Source organism: Convolutriloba macropyga, chromosome 11 (assembly GCF_964194025.1).
Source record: "Convolutriloba macropyga chromosome 11, txConMacr16.3, whole genome shotgun sequence".
In the NCBI taxonomy this organism is placed as follows: Eukaryota; Metazoa; Xenacoelomorpha; order Acoela; family Convolutidae; genus Convolutriloba; species Convolutriloba macropyga.
This window is the reverse complement of record NC_134478.1, coordinates 50,749,656-50,773,088: the sequence shown is the minus strand read 5'-3', so window position 1 is coordinate 50,773,088 and position 23,433 is coordinate 50,749,656. Positions and strand designations below refer to the sequence as shown.

Genomic DNA, 23,433 nt, shown 5'->3' with positions numbered 1-23,433 from the left:
GGAAACTCTCGGAAAAAGAGAATACTCAAAAGAACTATTGATGTCAAGTTGGCTTTGAAAGTCTTAAGAAATACAATTTTAAATATAATCATCCAGTATGTGGATAGGAATTTGGTAACCGGAATCGTTAACTCTGAATTTTAATTCACCTGTCTTGTGAAAAAAGTTTTATTTGAAATCGGTGTTCTTTAAGATCTCAACTCGCGATCAAAGTAAGTTCACACCCTATTTAATTGATTTGTATGTTTTCAAATTATTTGGCAAAATAATGACTGTTCAATTAGCGTTATTTTTTAATTTTAAATGAATAGTATGAAAATTTTGACCTGTTTAAGACTGAACAAACTTTAAATTCTAATAACCTAAAGATCAATTGGTCGCCTAATGAGGAACAGTAGAACCAATTACGCGTAGTATTAACTTGAAATTTGAACGCCCTTAAAGTTATACAATATACTGTTACTGTTACTCTTACTGATACAATATACAAATCGAGTAAACGGCAATCATAATGGAATCCACGTAACGACAACCCAACTTGCAATAAAGTGTTTAACTATCAGAAAATGTGCTTGCAATTCCGACTGCTAATATGCATTTAAAATATCGAAGATAAAATAATGTTAATATTTGAGAAGTTAATTGAATCAATGTGAAAAGAACTAGAACCATTCGGATCAAACAATTCATAGCAAAACAATCCAAATTTAGCAATTTGCCCTATAGGTAAAACTTTCAGAATGTATGTTGCGTAAAATCACTTCTAAGATATTTTATGAATTTTTTTGTGGTCACTACTCAGCTGAGCGTGAGACCTGATACAAAATAGCATCGAACAAATAAGATCAAGCAAGGGAAAGCATAGAAACATGATAACCAGGGTTGAGATTTTTCAACCTAAATATAGAAAAAATCTTTCGGAAATTTTATCCTTTAGGACTTTAAACACATCGAGAATTTGGAAACTTTTTTTGTATTATTCTATGGCATAAAAATGGCATATAATGATTACATCGTGCGTTTACTATTTTAATTTGTTTAGAGTGAAATAGGTTTACATAAACAGAAGTCGGTTCCATTTATGTTTAATCTTTTCTTGAAGTCTATTCTAAGAATTTCCTCTCACTTCAATTTTTCGGCTTTTTTAAATATCATTTGTATATAATAATGAACTAATTCTTATTGGGAATTATACGCGAACGCGACATTAAAGAAGCTTAACTGATAACCAAATACTTTTAATGAATTTAGACTAGACCAGGCAAAAGATGATTTTTCAGCACACATTTAACTACAAGAAAACCTGATAAAATTAGTATGCAAAATGACTAACAACTGAAAAGTTTCCAATTATAAAATTTAATCTTTATCACCAGTTAAATTTACAAATTGTTTTTTGCATCACACAGAAATGATTAAGTCAAAGAAAATATGAACAAATAATATTTCTGAAAATTCAGGACTTCTTGATGGAAGTAGTGAAAAGTTTCTTCTAGTTACATTGAGACAGACACACATTGAGATCATAAACAGTTTTAAGCACACTTCACGAGTTGCCTGAGAGATTTTCATTACGTGCCTTTTTCCAAGGTACCAGTGTCGAATTGGCAGACTTAAGAGGGGAGTAAATTTACTCGGGTTGGCATTCGGTTTTGCGTTCTTTATAACGGGAGAAAATATTTCAAATCGGACTTGTATTAATTTCTCCCGTGTTTTAATGAAAGGGAAACTGGAGACAATTACTGAGCATTGAAAAGTAATTTTGGTTAAGTATATTGCAATTTTCCTAAACACGACCTCGCTAATTTATGTAATGTTGTTCATCACTGCTGGGTCGAGTTTAAGTTTAAACCATTTCCGTCATTTTTGATCGAAAGCAAGTCTCGCAATTCATGGGACATAAAATTAAATGTGCCAAAGGTGAGGTCTTAACTGATATCTAAAATTGTTCTTGTATAAAACAGTCACCACTAAAAATCTAACCATAAGGTTAAACTATTCTTAAAAAACAAAAAGTGCACACATTTTTTGCTGGAAAAGTAAAAAAAATCTCACTTTTATTAACTCAGACAGGCCGTGTCAAAAACCACATACCATCTAGTGATCAATAAGTTTCGCAAAAATCTTCAGGACTATAATTAAATCTGTTCAAATCAAGGAGCCTTGAATTTTTAATATGGGCGCCTAACTATGCCATAATTTTAATAATTTTAGAGCCAACGAGTTTCACTTGTATAAATAACATTGAAAAAAGTACTTTTTGAAAGCTCATGGAATCTGAATTAATTTAGAAAAGATCTTTCCGCGTCCGTTTCTAGCAATAAAATTACTTTATTTGTCTAAATAAAAATGAGAATGAAAAATGTTTTTGCTAACGCTAAAACTTTTTGTCCATAACATGGAATCTTTTTTTTCAGGCTCGATACGTATCGTGTAACCTTGTTAGTCTTGCACAAAGTTTACTTTTTCAGAAAAAGTGGATCATTAAAGACTAGCACCCCTACCAAAATAGGACGGACACTTCGGCCCATTTCAAACATCGTTTTAAAGAAAAGAAATGTCAAAAAAATCTGAAAATGGCTCAAAATATAAAAAAATATTACAGAAGAAACGGCTCTGAAATTGCTTCTGTCACCAAAATCTGGAAAAAGGCAAAATTGGCATTTTTGTTGAACTTTGGGCCAAATTTTGTTCATCGTAACCCGTAGTTCAAAATTTTATATTCCACATTTTGCGTCATTAAATTTCCACAAGCCAATTTATAAGCCACAAACAGGCAAATAATTATTGTTTTTTGAGGTAGCTACTAATTCTACCTCAAAGACGCTTTGAAAAAGAAAACAAAGTGAACCGACAGCCCTGGAATAACCAAATTACATAGTGCATTGTTGTACAAACAAAACACCAAATTAAGTTTTTGTGCATTTAATTTAAAAAAAATAGGAGAAAGCTACATGCAAAAAATTTTTTAAAAATTTATATTTTATAAGCCTAAAAAACTTATAATATTCAAAAAATGGTTTATAATGTTTATACAAAATTTCAAGAACAATTTTATAAATATTAAGAGCCAACTCAAAAGCTCCAGCATATAAAACTGAACCACAATAGTCTAAAGAATATTGAACCCTAATTTGGCGAAGAATTAAAAATTGAGTTATTAATTACCGAAAAACGCTTCTGATTTGAAAGTTATCAGTATTGTTTAATTATTGAGTTTCAGTTTGATTGAAATGTGATCAGTAGGCAATATATTTCTTTAATTCTTCTGTATGAATTAGGAAGTTCTCAAAATCCCTCTTTGTGAAAAGTCATCAGTTATTATTATTTTTGAAAAAGCCTTCTGTATAAAATGTTTTTAGTAGCTATTCATTTCTGAAAACCATTTTGAATGAAATGTCATCAGTAGGCTACTTATCACCCACAACTCTTTCTGTTTGAAAAGTGATCCGTAATTTATATTTTCTGAAAAATCCCTCTCTGTGAAAAGTTATCATTAATTTTTTTTAAAAATCCTCCCTGAATGAAAAGTTATCTGTTAGTAGTCGTTTCCGCGAATTATTCTGAATGAAATGTCATCAGTAGCTAATTTATTTCCCACAAATCTTTCTGTTGGAAAAAGGATCAGTAGCTATTTTTTTTGAAAAACACCTCTGCATGAAAAGTTGCCAGTAATTTTTCATTTATGAAGATCATTCACGATGAAAAAAGATCTGTTGAAAAATTTTCCTCAAATCCATCTGGATGAAAAAAATAATCAGTTGTTTTTAGTTTCCAAAAAAAACTTTATTGTGAAAAGTGACGAAATTTAAAACGTTTTGAATAGTCCTCATGTATGAAAAGTGACCCGTTATTAACAAACAAATTTAATCAGGTAGCATACATATCAATCAAAAACAGATAGAAATGTTTTATTTAATTTAGTTGCCTTCAAAATGGGGAACATTTTTGCTACTATTTTATCCAAAATTTAGCAATTATATAAATAAAACAACCATTTAATGTTTTCACTAAGGCCTTGATTTTTAACTTAGGGAAAAGTGAAGATCAAAAAGATTGTTTTGATTTTTTATAATGTATGATGAATATTATTGTATTTGGTTATTTGTGAAATTTTTTGCAGCAACAAAAAGATTTTCGCGTTATACAAATTTTTTTATGGGATTTGGTTGGCAATTAAAACCAGTTTTGATGGTCATTTAGTGCCGCTTACGTAAAACTCATGTAAAATACATGAACTCAATTTACCTAAATTACGCTCGCATGCCTAATTTTGTCACCACATTCCACAGTCTGAAACTCTCGTTTTCCACAAAACACAAATTGTGGAATATGGTGGCAAACTTTGTCAGCATATTCGTCAAAGAAAAACATTTGCGATGTTCGCGTTAATTCAGTTTCATTTCAACTTTGTCTAATTCGGAATTTCTAGATTAAAGTGACCTCTGATCTTCGAGCCCTCAATACTTAATTAACATGGTCTGCAGTCTAGTGTGGACAATCGTCGGGAGCATATCTGATCAAAAGTCACTGTAGTCTGGAATGGTCTGTTCAGTAATAGAAATTCCTTGTCACACTAGCCTGATAAGAACAGATTCGAGCGCATCTTTTCTCTCTCGAGTTTTTTTTATTTTCTAACATATTTTTATTGTGCCAAAGGGTAGCAATGTAGCAGCAACGTTCTGATCGGTGACTCATCTAGATTCTGGTGGCGCTGATTGGCACCGGGGCGTCTGGTTGGTATCAATAGCTGGTCCTCTTTTAAAGTCATTTTGAATAACTGTAAACCAAGAATTGTTTTTTGCAAAGCTGTCTAAGTTCATCTATTGAACCAGAAACAAGAATTATCGGCATACTTAAAAAATATATAGTCGGCATTTGCGTAGACTTTTCATTCGCAATAATCTTGTCGTTTCGTTGTTAATTTTTCTTACAAAACAAGCAATTTATTAAACGAATACTTTATTGCGATATTATGAGGTTGTTTATGTTTAAAATTATTCTCTCTTAAGATTAATTGGAACCCACTTAAGTCTGATCAGAGCATTTTCGAGCGCACGTCAGTGCGATCACAAATTTTGAGATCAGTTTAGTCTGATGATAGGCAATTTTGAGAACACTTTTTTGATCACTTCTTTTGATCATTTCGAGCGCGCTTAAATTTGATCGGGGGCGGATTAGAGGGGTATGCTAATCTGGTCAACAGTGACTATTGAGTATACGATAGTCTGGTCAGTGGAGGTTTTTGAGCTCACTTCCTGCGCTCGAGTGGACGATAGTCTGATCAGATGACAGTTCAGTCGGGGTCGGTCTAATCAGAGGTCAATTTTGTCTAGAACGGTCTTATCAGAGGTCGATTTTGGTCTGAACTTCTCGCCCCTGGTAGTGGCGGTAGTCTGTTTTGATAGCCACAAAAATTAGTTTGGTTGCTGCTTGGTAACATTTCTTGCTGCTGCTGCTGCCGTAAATGGTTCATAACTGCAGGTAATTGATCAACAGGGAAGGACACTTTTTTACTCGTAAATTTTTCGTGGACATTCTCGTACCTTTGTTCTTCAATTTCGAAGCGTCCAGAACTTGTCTGAGGAAAAGGAGCAGCAGCAGGAGGTGAACGATGGCTAACATCAGTATCGTCTTTTGTTTGACTTTGGACCATCTGATTGGATGGCTCATTTATCCGCCTTGTTAAAGCGTCTTGTAAAAATTTTAAGCTTTTTTTGGACCCATTACGATAACAAATCACACTGATTATACATACGGCTAATATAAAGATTCCTGAAGGTATTACGCTACCAACTATGATTCCAGTGTTGTCGTTTGATTGAGAAGTTTCAATTCTTGGCGTAGTTATCGCAGCTATATCCGAAAAGATTTTTTCATTTCCTGGAAACATATAAAAGATCCCTATTAGAACCGTACAGCAATCCTCGTCATGAAACTCAAATTTAATCGAGGAAACCCAACCATTCAAAGGCGCGCAATTGATGTCAACTTTTTCCTCTTCTAAGCTCCCTTCCGAATAACTAACAAGACATAACTCGATTTGTTTGAACAACTCGGGAATGTTTGGATTGTTGTTCTGAATTGAAAAGTTCACGTAACAGTTTTCTTCTCGATTCATTAGTTTGTTCAGTCCAGTGAAAAGATAAGTGTTTACTCTTTGACACTTTTTTTCTGTTGCAAATTCGCACGAATTGCCTCCAATGCTAAAGCAAAGCTCTGTGTCTTTTGCCCACTCATCAGTATCGTGGCTCGGGAACAGTCCAGCATCTATTTCACATTCTGGTGGGTTCTCATTATCATTATACTCGTAAGTGTATCCCTCGGGTGGAGCACAGACCTTCTCAGTCGGTGAAACATAACACATTCCTGAACCCTGCGCTCGATAACTGTTCAAACATATTTTGAAATCAGACCACCATTCAGGCAAAATAAAGTGAAAAAACACTTCCTGCTTTATTTGGAGAACAGAATTCTCGTTGATTAATTCGGCTGACTTCTCGTTTTCCACTCGCTCAAGAAGCGAGGTAATAACTGAAACGTCCAACTGCTTTCTGTGATACTTTCCTAGGTTAACCTTCAAAATCTCTTCGACCTCCTCGAGAGCTCTTTCCGCCAAGTAAATGTTGAACGCTTTTTCAAACTCTCCTCGTTTTTGTTCATCTGTTATCAAGCTGGAAATTGGCTTGAGTTTTGCTGAAATTATCCAGGGATTCCCAGCGACTGTGGATTGCCAATTTTTGTAGACGTTGTTTTCTTGAACTCCTCCATAAAACTGAATCTTTGAATTCCTGAATTCCTCAAAACCTGATTCAACATTTCGATCCTCCGTTTCAAAGTCAGCTTGAAAGCCGTCGTTCAAATTTTTCAAGAACGCTACTTTAGCTTGGCTTTCAATTTTCTCAGTGTTATAGTGCAGGTAGTATTTCTGGGATACAATTATTTTTGTCTGACTTTTTCCTCCAAACTTTGCTCTACTAATAAAATGGGTCCCTTTATTCATGAAAAATTCCTTGTAAGATCGGTAACCTGACGTCGAATTCGCGGGAAGTGATTTAATTGCCTCATTTACGGCAAAAGTGAAATTGATTTGGCTTTTCAAGGAAGCTTCAGTAGTTGTAACTAAATGAAACACTTCCACAATTTGATTAAAATCATGCCAAATAGAATTTCGTTTTGTCTTGTAGCTCAAACTGGCTGAACCCATGCCAAATTTGATAGGCGATATTCCTACAGACGCTTCGAATGTTTCTTGAATGTCTGTGGTGGATGTGTACAAGGTCGCTACAGCCGTAGTGGAACCAGTCGGGACGCTATAAGGAAGCTGAACATGGTCTGGTATCTGGTAAAGCTTGCCATTATATGTATTTGTCCACAACGCACCATTATAACAACTGATATCAAAAAGCTGCTCTTTGAACCCACCGAAAGCATGCAGATCGGTTGTCTCGAGGTCAAATGAGGTAATATCGACTCCAGAGCTCATGCGAATTAATCCAGGAAGAACGTTTATGAACAACTAGCTTTCACATCACCTGCTACAAAGCCGAGGCCCAACGCGAAAGTAAAAATGAAAGCTATATTTCTGTCCATACCTTTCAAATCTCAAATCGTCCTGAAAAGTCCAACTGATAGTATTTTAAAACTTAACAAGCAGGCTCGGTAAGGTGCATTTGCACATAAATTCCGACCCCGCTCATCCAAATTTTTGGCATAAATGTCTACCATATGAGGAACAGTATTTTTCAAAAAGAAATGTGTATCAACAAAAAAATACAACGTAAATAAGTATGTGGGGTAAATAAGTAAATAAAAAATGCCGGATTAGATTGATGAGATGAGCCATTATTAAGAAAACAAGTCACGGCGAACAACAAAATCAAATAACAATAGCAACAAACATGATTTACATCCAAAACTTCATGTCCCTCAAAAAAGCCTATTAATAAATCAAAATAGAGTCAGATGAAAATGAAACTGAATAAAATAACTGTACATCAGTAGAAAACATACGGGACAACTCCATAATAAGGCTTGATAACAGTTAGACAAAAAGAACAAAAAAGAAAACAAAAAAATTAGCATACATTTTTAAAAACAATTAATTTCAAAGTAATGAAACCTTTAGATAGCACTTGATAAAATCCAAAATGTTTATGATCACTTGCGCTTCTGTATCAGGGCATTAAGGCCTGTTATTATTCAATTTTTGTTGCTTTTACAGAAAGAACAAACAAATAGAGACAGCAAACAGAAACCCAATTAAAACTTGCCAGAAAATCTTGCAGAAGCCATAAAACCTAATTCCGCCCAACAACATATGTTCAATTGAGCTTTCCTCAAACGCAAATAATGTGGTATGTCAACTCTCATTAATGAGAATCCGAAACAAGCAGACAAAAAAGAGAAAAACATTAAGATTAAGTATTAAAAATTAATAGTTTTGTATTTCTCAAAAACAATTAATTTTAGAGTCATGAAAGCCATAAGCTAAAAAAGAAATAGTTAATAATGTTCGTTTGCTCCTCAAAAAGAAGCGCTTAAGACCTGTTACTATTCAGAATATGTCTTTCTTCTACAAAAAGAACATCAAATATAGACAAAAGTCAAAAGCTTCTTTAATTTTTTTGCGTAAAACCCGTGTCAAAGCCAGTAAATTCATCACCAATTCTTTATAAGCATTGAATTTTGTACATTTATGCCTTCCCTTGAGGATAAAAACGTCATATGTGACTTGTAATTGACGAGACTAGGTAATAATTTGACAAAACTGTACATAAATTCGAAGTTAAAAAGTCTTTAGTTTTAAAAACAATTAATTTCAAAGTCATGAAAGCCATCAGCTATTTACACAAATCAGAATAGTGGCTCTTTTATTCCTCCATAAATAGTCAATGAGACGCGTCATTATCCAGGAAAATTTATACAAGTAAAAAGAACAAAGTAAAAACTACAGTTAAAGACAAATGTGAAAAATTCAATTATTTTTCCGACAAGGGGCGTGGAAGACGTTAAAACCAAAATCTATGCCATGAAATATGTTTATATGTCTAATTATGTCTTAGTTCGAACCACAATTTTGTAATAAGTCAACTCTCAATGATAAGAAAATGTAAAAAAAAAACGAGAAAAAACGTAAAAAATGAAAAACGAATTGTGAAATCTGTTTGTATTAATGACAGAAAGCCACAACTGAACGCATAAAACCACAAAAAAAAATTAGGATTTGTTTCAGCTGAGAGAACAAAAGAAGAAATTTTCTTTTTTTGGTTTGCTCACACTAAGCTAAAAGTTGACCAAATTAGGAGAAAAATAGTGGAGAAAAATTTCAATAAGCTGTTGTTTTTTTTTTAAAAAATCAAACAATTTTGAAAGTCACAACGACCATGCTCTTTAGAGTAAAGAAATTAGATACTTCATTTTCGAACTGCTCAGAAAACCATTTGGACTTATCAACAGTGCGATTCGATTTGAACTGTTCTGTTCTTCAATTAACATTAAAAACATCGATTTTTTTTTGGAAAAAAGACCGACTGATTACAATCTGATTTTTTTTCGGATTGCAATAGTCCAACATTAGACCAAAACCAGCCTTGTTTTTGCTGTTTCTCTAATAAGGACACTCAACTAATTCAAATGTTTTAGATCTAGATAATTTGTTAATTAAAAGATCAAAAATAAATTCTGTGTTTTTGCTACTCGTAGATTTAAATTAGCAACGGTAAAATTTAATTTCCGACTACTCTCGATGGAAGTTAAAGTAGGACTAGTTCTCTTTGTAGCTTACAAAAAATTGTGTTAGTTGTTTTTGGGTGCGTACTTCCGGAAATTTAATTCAAAGTGGACTAATGAAGCTTATTTCGGACCATTTTTGATGAAAACGACTGAATTTTGTAATGCTTTGCAAAAATTGTAGCCACGAAATTAGGTTAAGAAAGTCAACAGGACATCTTGTTTCTCAAAACAAAATTAACAGTGTCATTGTTGACAATTTACAAAAAATTGTACCACGATAACTCGCTCTAAAAAAAATTCAAGTTTTTTAAATTCCAACTATTACGCTGGACGGGCTTTTTAAGGATAACGCTCACAACTCTCTACGATAAATATATCAATCGGTCGGAATTCTCTGAACAAAAAAAACCTTGTCGAGTCTATAGATCTTCTCCCTCGGAACGAATATGTACCTGACCTTAATTATGTACCTTAATTTAAAACGCAATTTTGTTATTTTCCAAAAAAGTACTGAAATGGTAAAACTCAAATCGCAATCTGTTACTTTTCCATTTTACTTTTTTTTTACTTCATCTGTATTTTGGAGGCTCAATGCATCTTGTTTTAACGATTTTTTTTGCTTTATGCCACCGTCTTCCTTTTCTTGAAGCTATTTGAGCTAGAGTTTGGAAAAATAAGCATAAAGTTTTTCCTGCAGTAAAGTCTTATGCTTTTCTCTTAATTTTTGGGAACCCCCTGGAAAAAATCTATTTAATTTTAGATACGAAGTGCACCCCCACGAATTCAATCGCTACGAAAAAAAATCCTCATTTGACTAATAATGAATTGCGCATTTAGCGCGTCTGGCCAGGCCTTAGCGACCGTCGGGCTTGATATGAAACTGTCACAGAACAAATTATTACAATTAAAACTTAGATTTAAATTGGGGTTTGCTTCCGTGGGGTTTTATTTCCGTAAAAGTTTATTTCAGTGTGGGTTCATTTCCCTGGGGGTTTACTTGCTTGCGGGTTTATTTTCTTCTTAAAACCAGGTGGGATATTTTCCGCGAGGCTTCATTTCCCAGACCTCTTTTTCCATATTCCAGTTTTTGTAAAACTTCATTTCCCAGACCTCTTTTTCATTTAACAGACATATTTTTTCCATATCCCAGTTTTGCAAAACTTCATTTCCCAGACCTCTTTTTCATTTCCCAGACCTCTTTTTTTGCAAAACTCAAATAAAATGTAAAATGAATTCGGACGAAATTCAATTGATAACACGCATGCAACACAACAGAAAAGAAGCTAGCAAACCCATCTATCATTGATAAATTCAGGGGCAACCAAAATTATTTGAAATTGATCACAATCAACACTTTCATAAGAAGAGCTTTTTGTCAATTAAAAAGAAATCGAGCCTCTGATGTTCAAATTTCTAAGTTAGAAAACCCACATATCTGCGAGCTGTTTCTGATTAAAAGAATTTTTTCGAACCAATACTATTTTTCAATAAATAGCTGTAGAAAATAGAGATATCTGTTAACTAAAAAAGTAATTGTAACTAATTTCGCTTCAACAACTAAACATTCTGAGAGCCTGTTTTGTCACTGCATTAATTTAATGAGTGATTGAAACAAGGATTCTTGTTAATGCGGGTTCGCACATGATGTTCTGAACCGAGCTCATCTGCATTTTTGACTTAATAGTCAATCAATTGAAGAGATGTTTGAGTTCAAAAAAATCGTTACACTACCTAACTACTAAATGGATTACATAATGCCATGCCTTACTACAGCACCAACGATATCTGACCTTGGAAAGACTACGAGAAAAAAAAACAAAAAACAAAATAAGCAAAAACAAAATTCCACTGCCAAAATTCAATTTCTAAATTTAAAAGCACCTAGAGACAACGTCAAAATTCAATCAGATTAAACCTTAACTGCAAAAACTTACTTTTTCCTAATTTTACAGTAGATGAGAATTTTACTTAATGAGACTAGAAAACAAGCTAGAAAAGTCGATGGAACGGACCAAAGGTGCAGAAAAACTCAAAAAAATTACAAACAATATGCTAAAACACAAGCTATTGAGGCTCTTAAAATCGTTAGCTTTCATCTGAATTTTATATATTTCATTTCAGCTTTTATTTATACTAATTCAACCAAAAAATTACTGAAAAAATATATAAGTTCATTTGGGCCAAACTTGAAATAATTGGGATATGTTACTACGCGAATGTGATAAAAGAACAGAAAAATAAAAACAAACAAAACTTTCACAAACTTTTTATGAAAACGCATAATGTCCAACAATCAAAACAACAGTTAAAACATAAAATCAGTAGACAAAATAATTTTTGAAACCACGATTGGATGGGACCTCTTAATGATGAGAATAAGTTAAAGTTTGACGAAAAGAACAACAAAAATTGAGAATTTTGAAAAAATTTGAAAATGTATAAATCCATAAAATTTAAGACTAGCTATTATAAACTGACTGTTTTGTGTAAAATTCTTCGTTGGAGCCTCAAATGCAAGGTTATGGACCAGTCAGCATTTTATGGCTTTCTAAAGAACAAAAAAAAGACAGTCAAAAGAATGAATATCAAAAAAAGATCAACAAAAGTATCCAAGCCATTTAAAAAATGAATTTTTCTGTAAACATTTTATTTTCAATTAATTATTAAAAGCTTTAGGATTTTCCTTTCAACAATATAGCTATAAAAAGTCAACAAATTTGAACAAATGCATTAAAACCACATTTATTTTGAGAGAACCCTTAGTAATAACGCCACTAAGTTAAATAACTTTTAACGGAAGCCATAAATTAACCAAGTTATGCCTCGATGGGAATAAAATGAAACCTGTTATGTATAATTGAGCAATAGAAAAGTGCAAAGAGTCATTGACTAAGAAAACCAAAACAACAAAAAAGGCAGAATCCAAAAAATCAGTAGAAAGTTTTGAGAAACTGTCGAAGCCATTTAAACCATAGGATTTTCTCTGAAAACTTTATCTATAATCCATTGAACGCTTTTTCTAGCCAAAATGAACTATCAAGTATAGGATACTATGATAAGATTTTGAAAGGAACAAAATGTTACGAAAAAATATCCGATGATTAAAAAACTTTGAAAACTCGTGCATCGAAGTCATAGAATCATTAGTTAGTAGAGAAAACCGGTAACGAGATAACTTTTCGTTGAAGTAGAAAAAAAGGGTCTTGTTGTTACAGAGGCTGACTTACAGCTCATGAAAAAAGATTTAAAATGGGTTAATGTTCAAAAAAGAATTTTCAAAATTTTCGAAAAATTGTTTTTAAAGACTAAACAGTCCTTAAATTCAATAGCTTTCAACGGATGTCAACAAATATGCTCAATTATTCCTCGATGAGAGAACAAAATTGTTTGTGGTGCATAGGTAATCAATACGAAGTATCAAAAAGTCTTATGATTATAAAACAAACAAAAATACGGGCAGAAACTAAAAATTGAGTAGAAAAGTGCGAGAGGAAAGTGTCGAAGCAATTTAAACCATGCGTTTTTTCCTGAAAACATTAATTAAGATCCTTTGAACGTCTTCTTTAAGCCAATGGAAGCTATCAATATTAAGAAAAACTGATCAAATTTCAAAAGGAACCAAAAATACGAAAATATCCGAAATTAATAATAAAACTGAAATCTTGTGGCATTGAAGTCATATAATCATTAGCTAGAAGATAAAACCGCTAACCAGATTTTTTTTTGGTTGCAAAAGGAAGAAGATTACTTATACTGACTCAGAGTTTACGAAATTGAGTTAATGATTGGTTAATTTTAGAAAAATTGTTCGTGAGATTTGTTTTTAAAGCCTTAACAGCCATTAGCTATCCAGTCAAAGCAGTAGATAGTTTCACTTAATGCTCACTAAGAAAACTATTGCACTTTTAATCAACAAGTTTGTGCTATAAGACTTCAAAAGCTAATAAAACCTCAAATATAAACCCAAAATTAGATTTAAAATGACGAGAACTCTGAGTCGAAGCCAAAATGAAATGGGTTTCTTTGGAAACAAATTTTTGGTTCATCGTGCTTCATTTGACTACAAAAGAGGTTTGTAATTTTCGGAGTGTCAATATCAAAAGTAACTAGTCTCCAAATGAGTTGAAAAAATATGAAAAGCTTTCTAACAAAAGACCTCTTGTATTGAATTTGAACTTTTTTTGATAGTAAATTTCCCTATGAGCGCAGAACTAGCTAGTCTTTTTTTTTCGCTTTTGTTTATTAGGAGCACCAATTTGATTCTTTTTGTGACGTGAAATGTAATATTGAACTGTTTTTATAACAAAAACCATAAATTGGAGAAAAATTGCACGAAAAGTCAACAAAACCATGCCAAATATCCCGTGTTCACACAAGTTTTCAATCCTCGACAACTTTTCGAAAAAAAAAGAATTTCACAAAAAAACTTTTAATTTCGATTTCTGCGCTGAATGACCTTTTCAATGATACCACTCACATTTCGGTCCAAAGAATATGTCTATCGGCCAAACTGTCTGAACAAAAGAAACCCATTCGAGTATATAGTTCCTCCCCCTACAAGTGGGGTCGCAACAAAAATGAGAAATGTGTGCACGGACGGCAATATTGCAGAGCAATGGAATGGTATCCCTTCTTTCATTTAGTATTATTATTTTTAGATTTCTGGAGTAATTTTTAGTGGTAATACTGCTCACGCGGTAAGGAGTGTAAAAATAGTGACTGAAAAAAAATTGATGGCAAGTATTATATTTGTTGAAAATGCTATAAAGCGAAAGAAATTTTTGCATTCAATAGGCGAACTTTTTTGACTTGTGGTGTGAAAATTAGGTGAATGTTAATTAAAGAACTCAAAAATCGTAATCCCATAATTTACACAGTATTATAAAGTAGAAGTGTCCCCAACAAATGTCTCTGCGTTTTTCTCGTTAAAGGCGATTTTGTGTCGCTTCATTATATAAATCTGTACGATGAATATATAGAACGGCCAAAATTTTCTGAACCCCCCCCCCCAAGTCGGGGTTGGAACAATCAACGCATTTTTACAATATTTTATGATAATTTTTGAAAGCGTCACTTTTTTTTGCTGTTTGGATGTTGGTTTTCACCAGTTATGCAGTGCAGAAAAATCTAATTCACAGGTACCTAATTTGGCGAGCAAAATTTTGACCACTTCGTTTACTCTGCAATAGCGCAAGTTTGAATTGAAGACAAAGAACAATAAACAAGGAGGCTCGGTAATGTGCGATCGCACATAAATTTCCGACCCCGCTCATCAAAAATTTTGGCGTAATTGTCTACCAAACGAGGAACAGATAGAAAAACACAAAAAGTCAAGTATTTTTCAAAAAATAGATGCATGAACGAAAATATAGCCTCCAAAGCAAATCACTCAGCAGAGTAAAAAATGATGCATTAGATTGATGAGGTATGTAAATATTAAGTAAGCGAGTCATGACGAACAGCAAAATCAAACAACAACAGCAAACATTAATTACATCAAAAACTTTATGTCCGTTCTTAAAAACAAAACTTAATAAAAAAGTTAAATTAGCGTCGAACAAAACTGAAACTAAACAAAATAAGTTATAATTCACCAGAAAAGATATGGGTCCAGTCCATAATAAGGCTTGGTAATAATTAGACAATAAAGAACAAAAACATTAAAGTTGAAAAATTTGCTTATTTATTTATAAAAAACAGTTATTTTCAAACTAACGAAAACCATTAGAAAACAATTAAATTATCCCATAGGTTCACAATTACCAATGCTTGTATATAAGGGAATTAAAAACTGCCAATTTTCAAATTTTTTCTGCGTTTACAAAAAGGACAACAAATAGACAACAAACAAAAAAAATCTTTTAAGACTTGCCAGAAACGCTTTCAAAGCCGTAAAGCCATGCCTTTGCCCTCCAAATAAGTTCGATTGCACTTTCGTTGAACAGCAAAAGTGTATTATGTGACCTCTCTTTAATGAAAATACGTAACCAGTAGACAAAAAGAAAAAAGGTTTGGCAATAATTTGTAGAAAAAAAATTGTTTTCAAAGACATGAAATCCAATAATTACAAAATGAAACAACTAAATAGGTTCATTTATTCTTCCGAGGTAAGCACTTGAGACTTGCTATTATACAGAATTATTCTTATGTCTACAAAAAGAACGTCAAATATGACAAAAATCAAAAATAATTTTACTTCTTTTTGTGAAAAACCATTGTCGAAGCCAGTAAAGCCATAACGAATTCTAACAAAAAAATAGATTTTTTGGCAAAATTCCCTTTTGAAACATTTTCCTGACTACAATTAGGACATACCTGTCATTAACGGGACCAGGTAACAAACAGACAATAAAAGGAACAAAACTGAGAGGCTAAAGTGTTTTTTTTTTGTTTTGGAAAACAATGGTTTCCAAAGTCATGAAAATCATCACCTATCTACTAATACCAGAATGTGGGCTCACATATTCATCCATGAATAACCAATAAAATCGGATCATTGTACAGGAGGTTTTATCCGACAAGGAAGACAAAGTAAAAACGAGAGTTAAAGACAAAATTATAAAATTAAATTAAATTCTTCGAGAAAATAGTGTCGAAGCCGCTAAAACCATAAATTATATCTTTAGGAGCTTAATATTATCAACTTTTTATTATTTTGAACGCCGATATTGTGATATATGAACTGTCAATAACGTTATAATGTGACAAAATTAGAAAACATGAAAAACGGGCAAATACCTAAAAGATAAAAAATGAAATCTAGTAGTATCAAAGGCGTAAAACCAAAATAAAGATTGAGTTTGAATTCAATAGAAAGAGAAAGCATTCTTTTATTACTAACTTTAAGCTATGAATTGACCAAACTAAGAGAAAAATGGAAGCAAATTTCAATAAGCCATTTTTAAAATTTAATAATCAACAATTTTGAAAATTCGAAGCTTTCAAGTAATAAATCAGATAATTTAATTTGGAGCTAATTAGGAAACCGACTGGACCTATCACTGGGGGGTTTTGATTTGAAATGTTCTGTTAATAAATTAATATAAAATGAGTTACAAAAAGAATGAAATTTTTTTAAATAAAAAAGACCTACTGAATACAATCCGATTTTTTTTTGGATAGTAACTGTTCAAGATCAGTCTAAAACCTGCCCTGCTAATGCCGTTCCTCCCTTGAGACCGTTAATTTTTTGAATATAATAGATGTAGATTTTTTGTTAGTTAAAATATCAAAAATAAATGCTGCGTTTTTGATATTCAACGCGTAAAATTAGCAAAAAACTGCAATTTTTTGATTACAGAGCACTCTCAACGGAATTTGAAGAAGAAATAGCCTACTTTTGAGACTACAAAGATTTTGTTAGTGGTGTTTGGGTTTGCACTTCCTGTAAATTTAATCAAAGTGGAATAAAGAATCTTATTTCGTGCTGTTTTTGATGATTAAGTCTGAGTTTTGAAATATTTATCCAAAATTTTTGACAAAAAATTAACTAAATTTAGCCGGCAAAATTTTTTTGTTTTTAAATTTGGAATCAACGACACTTTTTTTCACTCTTTTGAAAAAAATAAATCAAATTTTAGCAAAATTGGCGAATAACTATTCAAAAATTCCGAAAACTGTGAATAAATTCAGCGGAATTCACTCTAATTATCTCAAAGGTTTAAACCTCGATAACTCCCTGTAAAAAACGGGAATCGCAAAAATCCTTTTAAATTCCATATTCTACGCTGAACAAGCTTTCTAATGATACCAATGACAACTCTCTACGATGAATATATCGATCGACCAAAATTGACTGAGCAAAAAAACCCATTTGAGTATATAGTTCCTCCCCCCTCTCAAGAGGGGTCGGAACAAAAAAGCAAATTTCGAACCCTTAAAGACATCATAATGTCGCTTATCTTACAAGAATCTTGCATATCCGATGGCTTGCAAGATGGTGCGTAATCTTATAAGACTCTTGCAAGATAGCCGTCGATTAACTAGGGTTACCATTGAAAACTTTTTTTGTACATGAGTTACTCTGCCGATGGTCTCCTTGGTTTTCCGGACAATCTGTCAACTTGAATCCCTTATCAAATACGCATTAGTAGGTACAGTTTTTTCAAAATAGATACTCTTGGTCGTTTGATAATTTGTGTGTCTTTTATTCCGCTACGATCTTTTCAACATTTCCAAGCTCCATTTTAATCAAATACCCGAAATTGTAGGACTGTCTGGAACATTTTTACATTATTTCATGATATTTCTTGAAAGCTTCAATTTTTTTTGCTGTTTGGATGGTGTTTTTCACCAGTTATGCAGTGCAGAAAAAACTAGTTCACAGGTACTTAATATGGCGAGCAAAATATTGACCACTACCTTTACTCTGCAATTGCGCAAGTGTAAGTTGAAGACAAAAAAAAACAAAAAAATGATGACAATAAGCGCATAGGAAGGAAACGAAACTGCTAGAAATCATACCAATGTTACAAGCTGGGCAGGGACAAACTTTTGTGAAAATTGCGTTAAATGAACTGAAAAAAATTACGTTGCTAACAAATGAGTTTTTACACAACAACCAACTGAATTATCGTAAAATCGTAAAAAAAAACGCTTGAAAAATTGTATTTTCAGTGAATGTTTCTTTTTTTTTACTGCAATACTTACATTTTTTCCCAATGACTCGTCGACCCGGGCTTACCAAGTTGATGGAACAATGGTTTAAATAATAAAATCAAATAATACGATAAAAATTGGGAAACGATTTAGCTGGGCAGCATGTTTTGGTCGTCTACTCTGACAGCCACAGTTTCTTACTATTCAAGAAATTTGCTTTTATTCAGATAAAAACTTGAGATCAGATGATAAAAAGCAGGCTTACAGGTGTACGTTTTGGTGATGTGTATTTTAAGAAGAATAAGACAGACAAGTCAACTATCAAGACGTATATGATCTCTACAAGTAAGTAAACCAATAGCAAATAAAATTAATCACGAGAGTTACCGTGGCTCTGTCGACATTATCAGACAAAAAACATCAAAGTTTATTAATATTTGTTTTGAGCTTATTTTTAAGTCTACGTTAAGATTTAGTTAATCATTTGATGTTCATACATCCACCAGCACAATGCATGTGCTTTTTATCACTACTGCGTCATCAGCGATTGTTTCTAACTCAAACTCGCCTTTGACGTGACGTAATATGGTCTGTTCGAAGAAATTTGAATTGACGCAAGCAGTTTTTTTTTTGCTAGTTTTATATACATTAAAAATAACTACTGTCTAAATAATACAGAATTCATAAACAATGAATGTAACTACTGTATAATTATAAATATCTTTTTAATAACAATGAAACTACTTTCTAATAAATAACTTTTTCCTTAAGATCTTTGTCAAATGTCTGAAAACAGACAACGGTGTTTCTGAAAAAAATCTGGAAAATTATAAAACAGGTAGCTGGGGTTTTTGACCTGTTTTTCTGAACCCGCTCAATAGTCTCCCTTCTATTGCTTCAATCTTTAGGGGACCTTACATGACGAGCACAACTGTTCTTTTTGGTCTCCTTTCAGCAGTGCATATTTAATACTATCAACAATTCGATTAACCCTATCTATGTTTGGTCCTGGGGAATGAATTCAAATCGAATTCTCTCGGACAATTTTTTCGGACATTTTTTATTTTTCTTTCGGATGCTCAAGGTGTTTATTCAACTGTGGAAAAATTTAACTAAAATCTATTTTGTTTTATCACAGTCAAAGCAATAAGCGAAGTATATTTCTGAGCCTTCAGTAAATATACTTCAATAAAAGATACTTCATAAAATATACTTCAAAAAATAATACTTATTGATTAAGTGTATAACAAAAAAAGTTTATTAAATATATAATACGTATATTAAGAATATAATACAATGAGTATGTATGCAATAGGTATATGAAACAACAAGAAGGCTCGGTAAAGTGCGCTCGAACATAATGTTCAGACCCGGTTTTTTTAAACTTAGTTGTCTACCAAATGAGGAAAAGAAAGAAAACTTTTGAATATAATTGGTTAGTGAGTAATTTGTATTAAGTGCAAACCGAGGAAAGAAATTAATTACTGCCGCATTGAAAATCCGATGATACCTGCTTTTAATAAAACTACGAGACAAGAGAAGCAACAAAAACAACAAAGCATTTGTTCTAGAAAGAAGGTTTGTAATTATCAGAGCGTCGATTTGAAAAGTGACTAGTCTCTAAGTGAGTTGAAAATAATATGAGAAATTTTCTAAAAAATACCTCTCATATTGAATTTGAATTTTTTTGATAGTAAATTTCCCTATGTGCGCAGAGCTAGCTAGACTTTTATCGCCTTCGTCTATTAGAAGCACCAAATTGGTTCATTTTGTGGCGTGAAATATAATTTTGAATTATTATTTTAAGAGAAATCATAATTTGGAGAAAAATTGCACTAAAAAAGAACAAAACCATGCCAAATATCCCGTGTTCACAAAAAAGCTCAATCCTCGAAAACTTTTCGAAAAATACGAATTTCACAAAAATATTTTTAATTGCGAGTCTGGACGAGGTTTTCAATGATACCACTCACATTTCAGTACAAAGAATATATCTATCGGCCAAAGTTTTCTAAACAAAGAAAACCCAATTGAGAATGTAGTTCTTCCCCCCACAAGTGGGGTCGCAACAAAAATGGGAAATGTGTGCGCGGACGGCAATATTGCGGAGCAACTGGATGGTCTCTCTTCTTTCATTTAGTATTATTATTTTTAGATTTCTGGAGTAATTTTTGAGTGGTCATAGTGCTCACGCGGTAAGGAGTGTAAAAATAGTGATTGAAAAAAAAATTCGATGAGACTTACGATATTTGTTGAAAATTCTATAAAGCGAAAGAAAATTTTGCATTCAATAGGTGAACATTTTTGACTTGAAGTGTGAAGATCAGGTGAATGTTAATTAAAGCACTCAGAAACGGTACTCTCAAAATCCACTCCATTTTATAAAGTAGAAGAGTCCACAACAAATGTCTTTGCGTTTTTCTTGTTAAAAGCTAGCTTGTGTCGCTTCATAATACATTTCTGTACGGCCAAAGTTTTCAGAACGTCCCCCCCAACAATCAACTCATTTTTACATTATTTCGTGATATTTCTTGAAAGCTTCAATTTTTTTTGCTGTTTGGATGGTGTTTTTCACCAGTTATGCAGTGCAGAAAAAACTAGTTCACAGGTACTTAATATGGCGAGCAAAATATTGACCACTACCTTTACTCTGCAATTGCGCAAGTGTAAATTGAAGACAAAAAAAAACAAAAAAATGATGACAATAAGCGCATAGGAAGAAAACGAAATTGCTAGACATGATACCAATGTTACAAGCTGGGCGGGTGATAAACTTTTGTGAGAATTGCGGCGAATGAGCTGAAAAAAATTACGCTGCTAACAAATGACAGTTTTTACACACCAACCAACAGAATTATCGTAAAAAAACTTTTTAAAATTGTTCATTTTGTAATGAGTGTTTCTTTTTTTACTGCAGTACTTACAATTTTCCCAGTGACTCATCCACCCAGGCTTGCCAAACTAATGGAACAATGGTTTACATATTAAGATATGAAAAATTGAGAAACGATTCAGCTCGGCAGCACGTTTTGGTCGTCTACTCTGACAGCCACAGTTTCTTGAGTTTCGCTTTTTTTGCAGATAAAAAGTGAGATCAGATCATAAAAAGTAGTCTTACCAGGTGCACTTTGTGGTGACGTTTATTTTGAGAAGAACACGATTTATAAACTCCACCGACTAAATGTTTTTCAACCATATGATCTCTACAAGAAAGTAAGCCAACAGCAATTAAAATTAATCACGAGAGTTACAGTGGCTCTGTCAACATTATCAGACAAAAAAAGCATCAAAGTTCATTAAATTTTGTTTTGAGCTTATTTTCAAAATCTGCATTTAGTAACTTAATCATTTGATGTTGACAGATGGTTCACACATTCATCAGCACAATGCATATGCTTTTTATTACCGCTGCGTCATCGAGTTTTTCTAACTCAAGCTCGTCTTTGACGTGACGTAAGTTGGACTGGCGACGAAATTCGAATTGCCGTGAGCAATCTTTTGCTATTTTTATAAACAATGAATATAACTACTTTCTCTCAAAATTTTCAATGAGCTGCTGTCCATTCAGCAAACAACACGCATAAAATAATTTCGAAGCAACTAAGTTTTTGTAAAAACCATTCAAAAGTGGAGAGTTGAATTCTGGTTTAAAAGTTGCATTCTGACATATGAGATTAAAATTATAAAACTGCAACAGGGGTTAGTTAGATAAACAGATGCTCGTCCTTTTGTGTCAGATTGAATATTTTAGCTACAGCCTCCTCCAATATTTTCGGACCAATTTTTCACGGCTCGAAGAGGAGTATTGGAGAAGTCCTTTTTTAATCAATTTTATTGGAGTGAAATTTGAAGCGGGAAATGAGACACGTGAACAAATTTGAAGTGATTTTGTTGCAGAACAAAAAAATGAAGAGTGGAATAAAAAGAGAGTGTTTTTTTGTGGGCTGGTTTTGGTAGTGGTTTGTAGGTTTCTGGAAATTCATCAGAATTTTATGCTTATTCGGAGATGTTTTACGTATTTTGCTGATATTTGAGCTAATTTTTGCAATTTTTTGACAAATGTTTTAATTTACTGGCTCAAATGGGTATTGAAGAGACCCCTTCTACTTGAGACAATTTTAGAAAACAATTGGTTAAGGTTTTGTGGATGGATATCAATCTTGCTTTCGAACTATTCGAACTATTTTCTTCAATTTTTGCAATTTTTCGTTTTTGTTTATCGTTTTCTGTTTTTTAGACAAGTTTCTTAGTCTATTATGACTTGCCTATTCTTTTACAAGCATTTGAATACCCTTTTGGCTGAAGGGAATTTCGCTTTGGATTTTTATGCTTTTTTAAAGATTTTAAAGATCTTTTAAAGATCTTTAAAGATATTTTAAAGATCTTTTTCATGTTTTTAGCGCAAGTTGTTTGTAAGAGCATTATTTGGCTTCAAGTATTTTTTAAAAAATTTTCATCATTAGGTCTTGTAGGCACTAGTGGTTTCAATGAATTATTTTGGGCAGAAATTGTTATTTCGGAATCTCAATTTATGACAAAATTTCATCACAGTTTTTATCACTCTTTAACAGATTTGATTTTCTTGTTTTTACTTTTTTGTTTTGAGGATTTGTTTTAAGTTGATCATAAATTAGTGGAGGCAAATTTTGTCTGATGAAGAGTTGGATGGCGTGTAGATGGATATCCACTTCGAGCCGTTTCCGGAATTATTCCGAGTATGTTGTTTTGAATGCTCAAGGTATTTATACAGCTGTGGGAAATTTTTATTAACAGCTATGTTGCTTCATCCCAATCAAAGCAATAAGAATAGTGTACTTCAGAGACCTCAATAATTTTACTGCAATAAAAGATACTTCATTAAATATTTCAATGACTAATACTAAAGTATTAATTGTATTATATAATAAGTATATTAAATATATAATATGTATGTTAGGTATATAGTACAATGAGTATGCATTCAATAATTATATAAAACAACAAGGAGGCTCGGTAAAGTGTGTTCGCACATAATGTTCCGACCCCGCTCATATTTTTCACTTTGCACTTTTTCACTACCAAATGAAGACAAGAGGGAAAATTTTCAAAAAAACACATACT

General features: G+C 32.5%; 1 protein-coding gene across 3 annotated transcripts; it reads right to left on the bottom strand.

The window, feature by feature from the left end:
* Positions 1 to 1,329: 1,329 nt before the first annotated feature.
* LOC142349724 (perivitellin-2 67 kDa subunit-like) lies at positions 1,330 to 21,542 on the bottom strand. Of its 3 annotated transcripts, none has more exons than XM_075401458.1 (2): positions 21,452 to 21,542; positions 1,330 to 7,615 (listed from the first exon to the last, which is right to left on the bottom strand). In XM_075401458.1, exon 2 carries the CDS (start codon positions 7,484 to 7,486, stop codon positions 5,333 to 5,335), a length of 2,154 nt encoding a protein of 717 aa, XP_075257573.1. In that variant the 5' UTR covers positions 7,487 to 7,615; positions 21,452 to 21,542; the 3' UTR covers positions 1,330 to 5,332. The 3 variants fall into 3 exon arrangements, with proteins under 3 accessions (XP_075257573.1, XP_075257575.1, XP_075257574.1); XM_075401460.1 differs by lacking the exon at positions 21,452 to 21,542 and adding an exon at positions 21,258 to 21,412; XM_075401459.1 differs by lacking the exon at positions 21,452 to 21,542 and adding an exon at positions 18,385 to 18,787.
* Between the last annotated feature and the right edge of the window lie 1,891 nt (positions 21,543 to 23,433).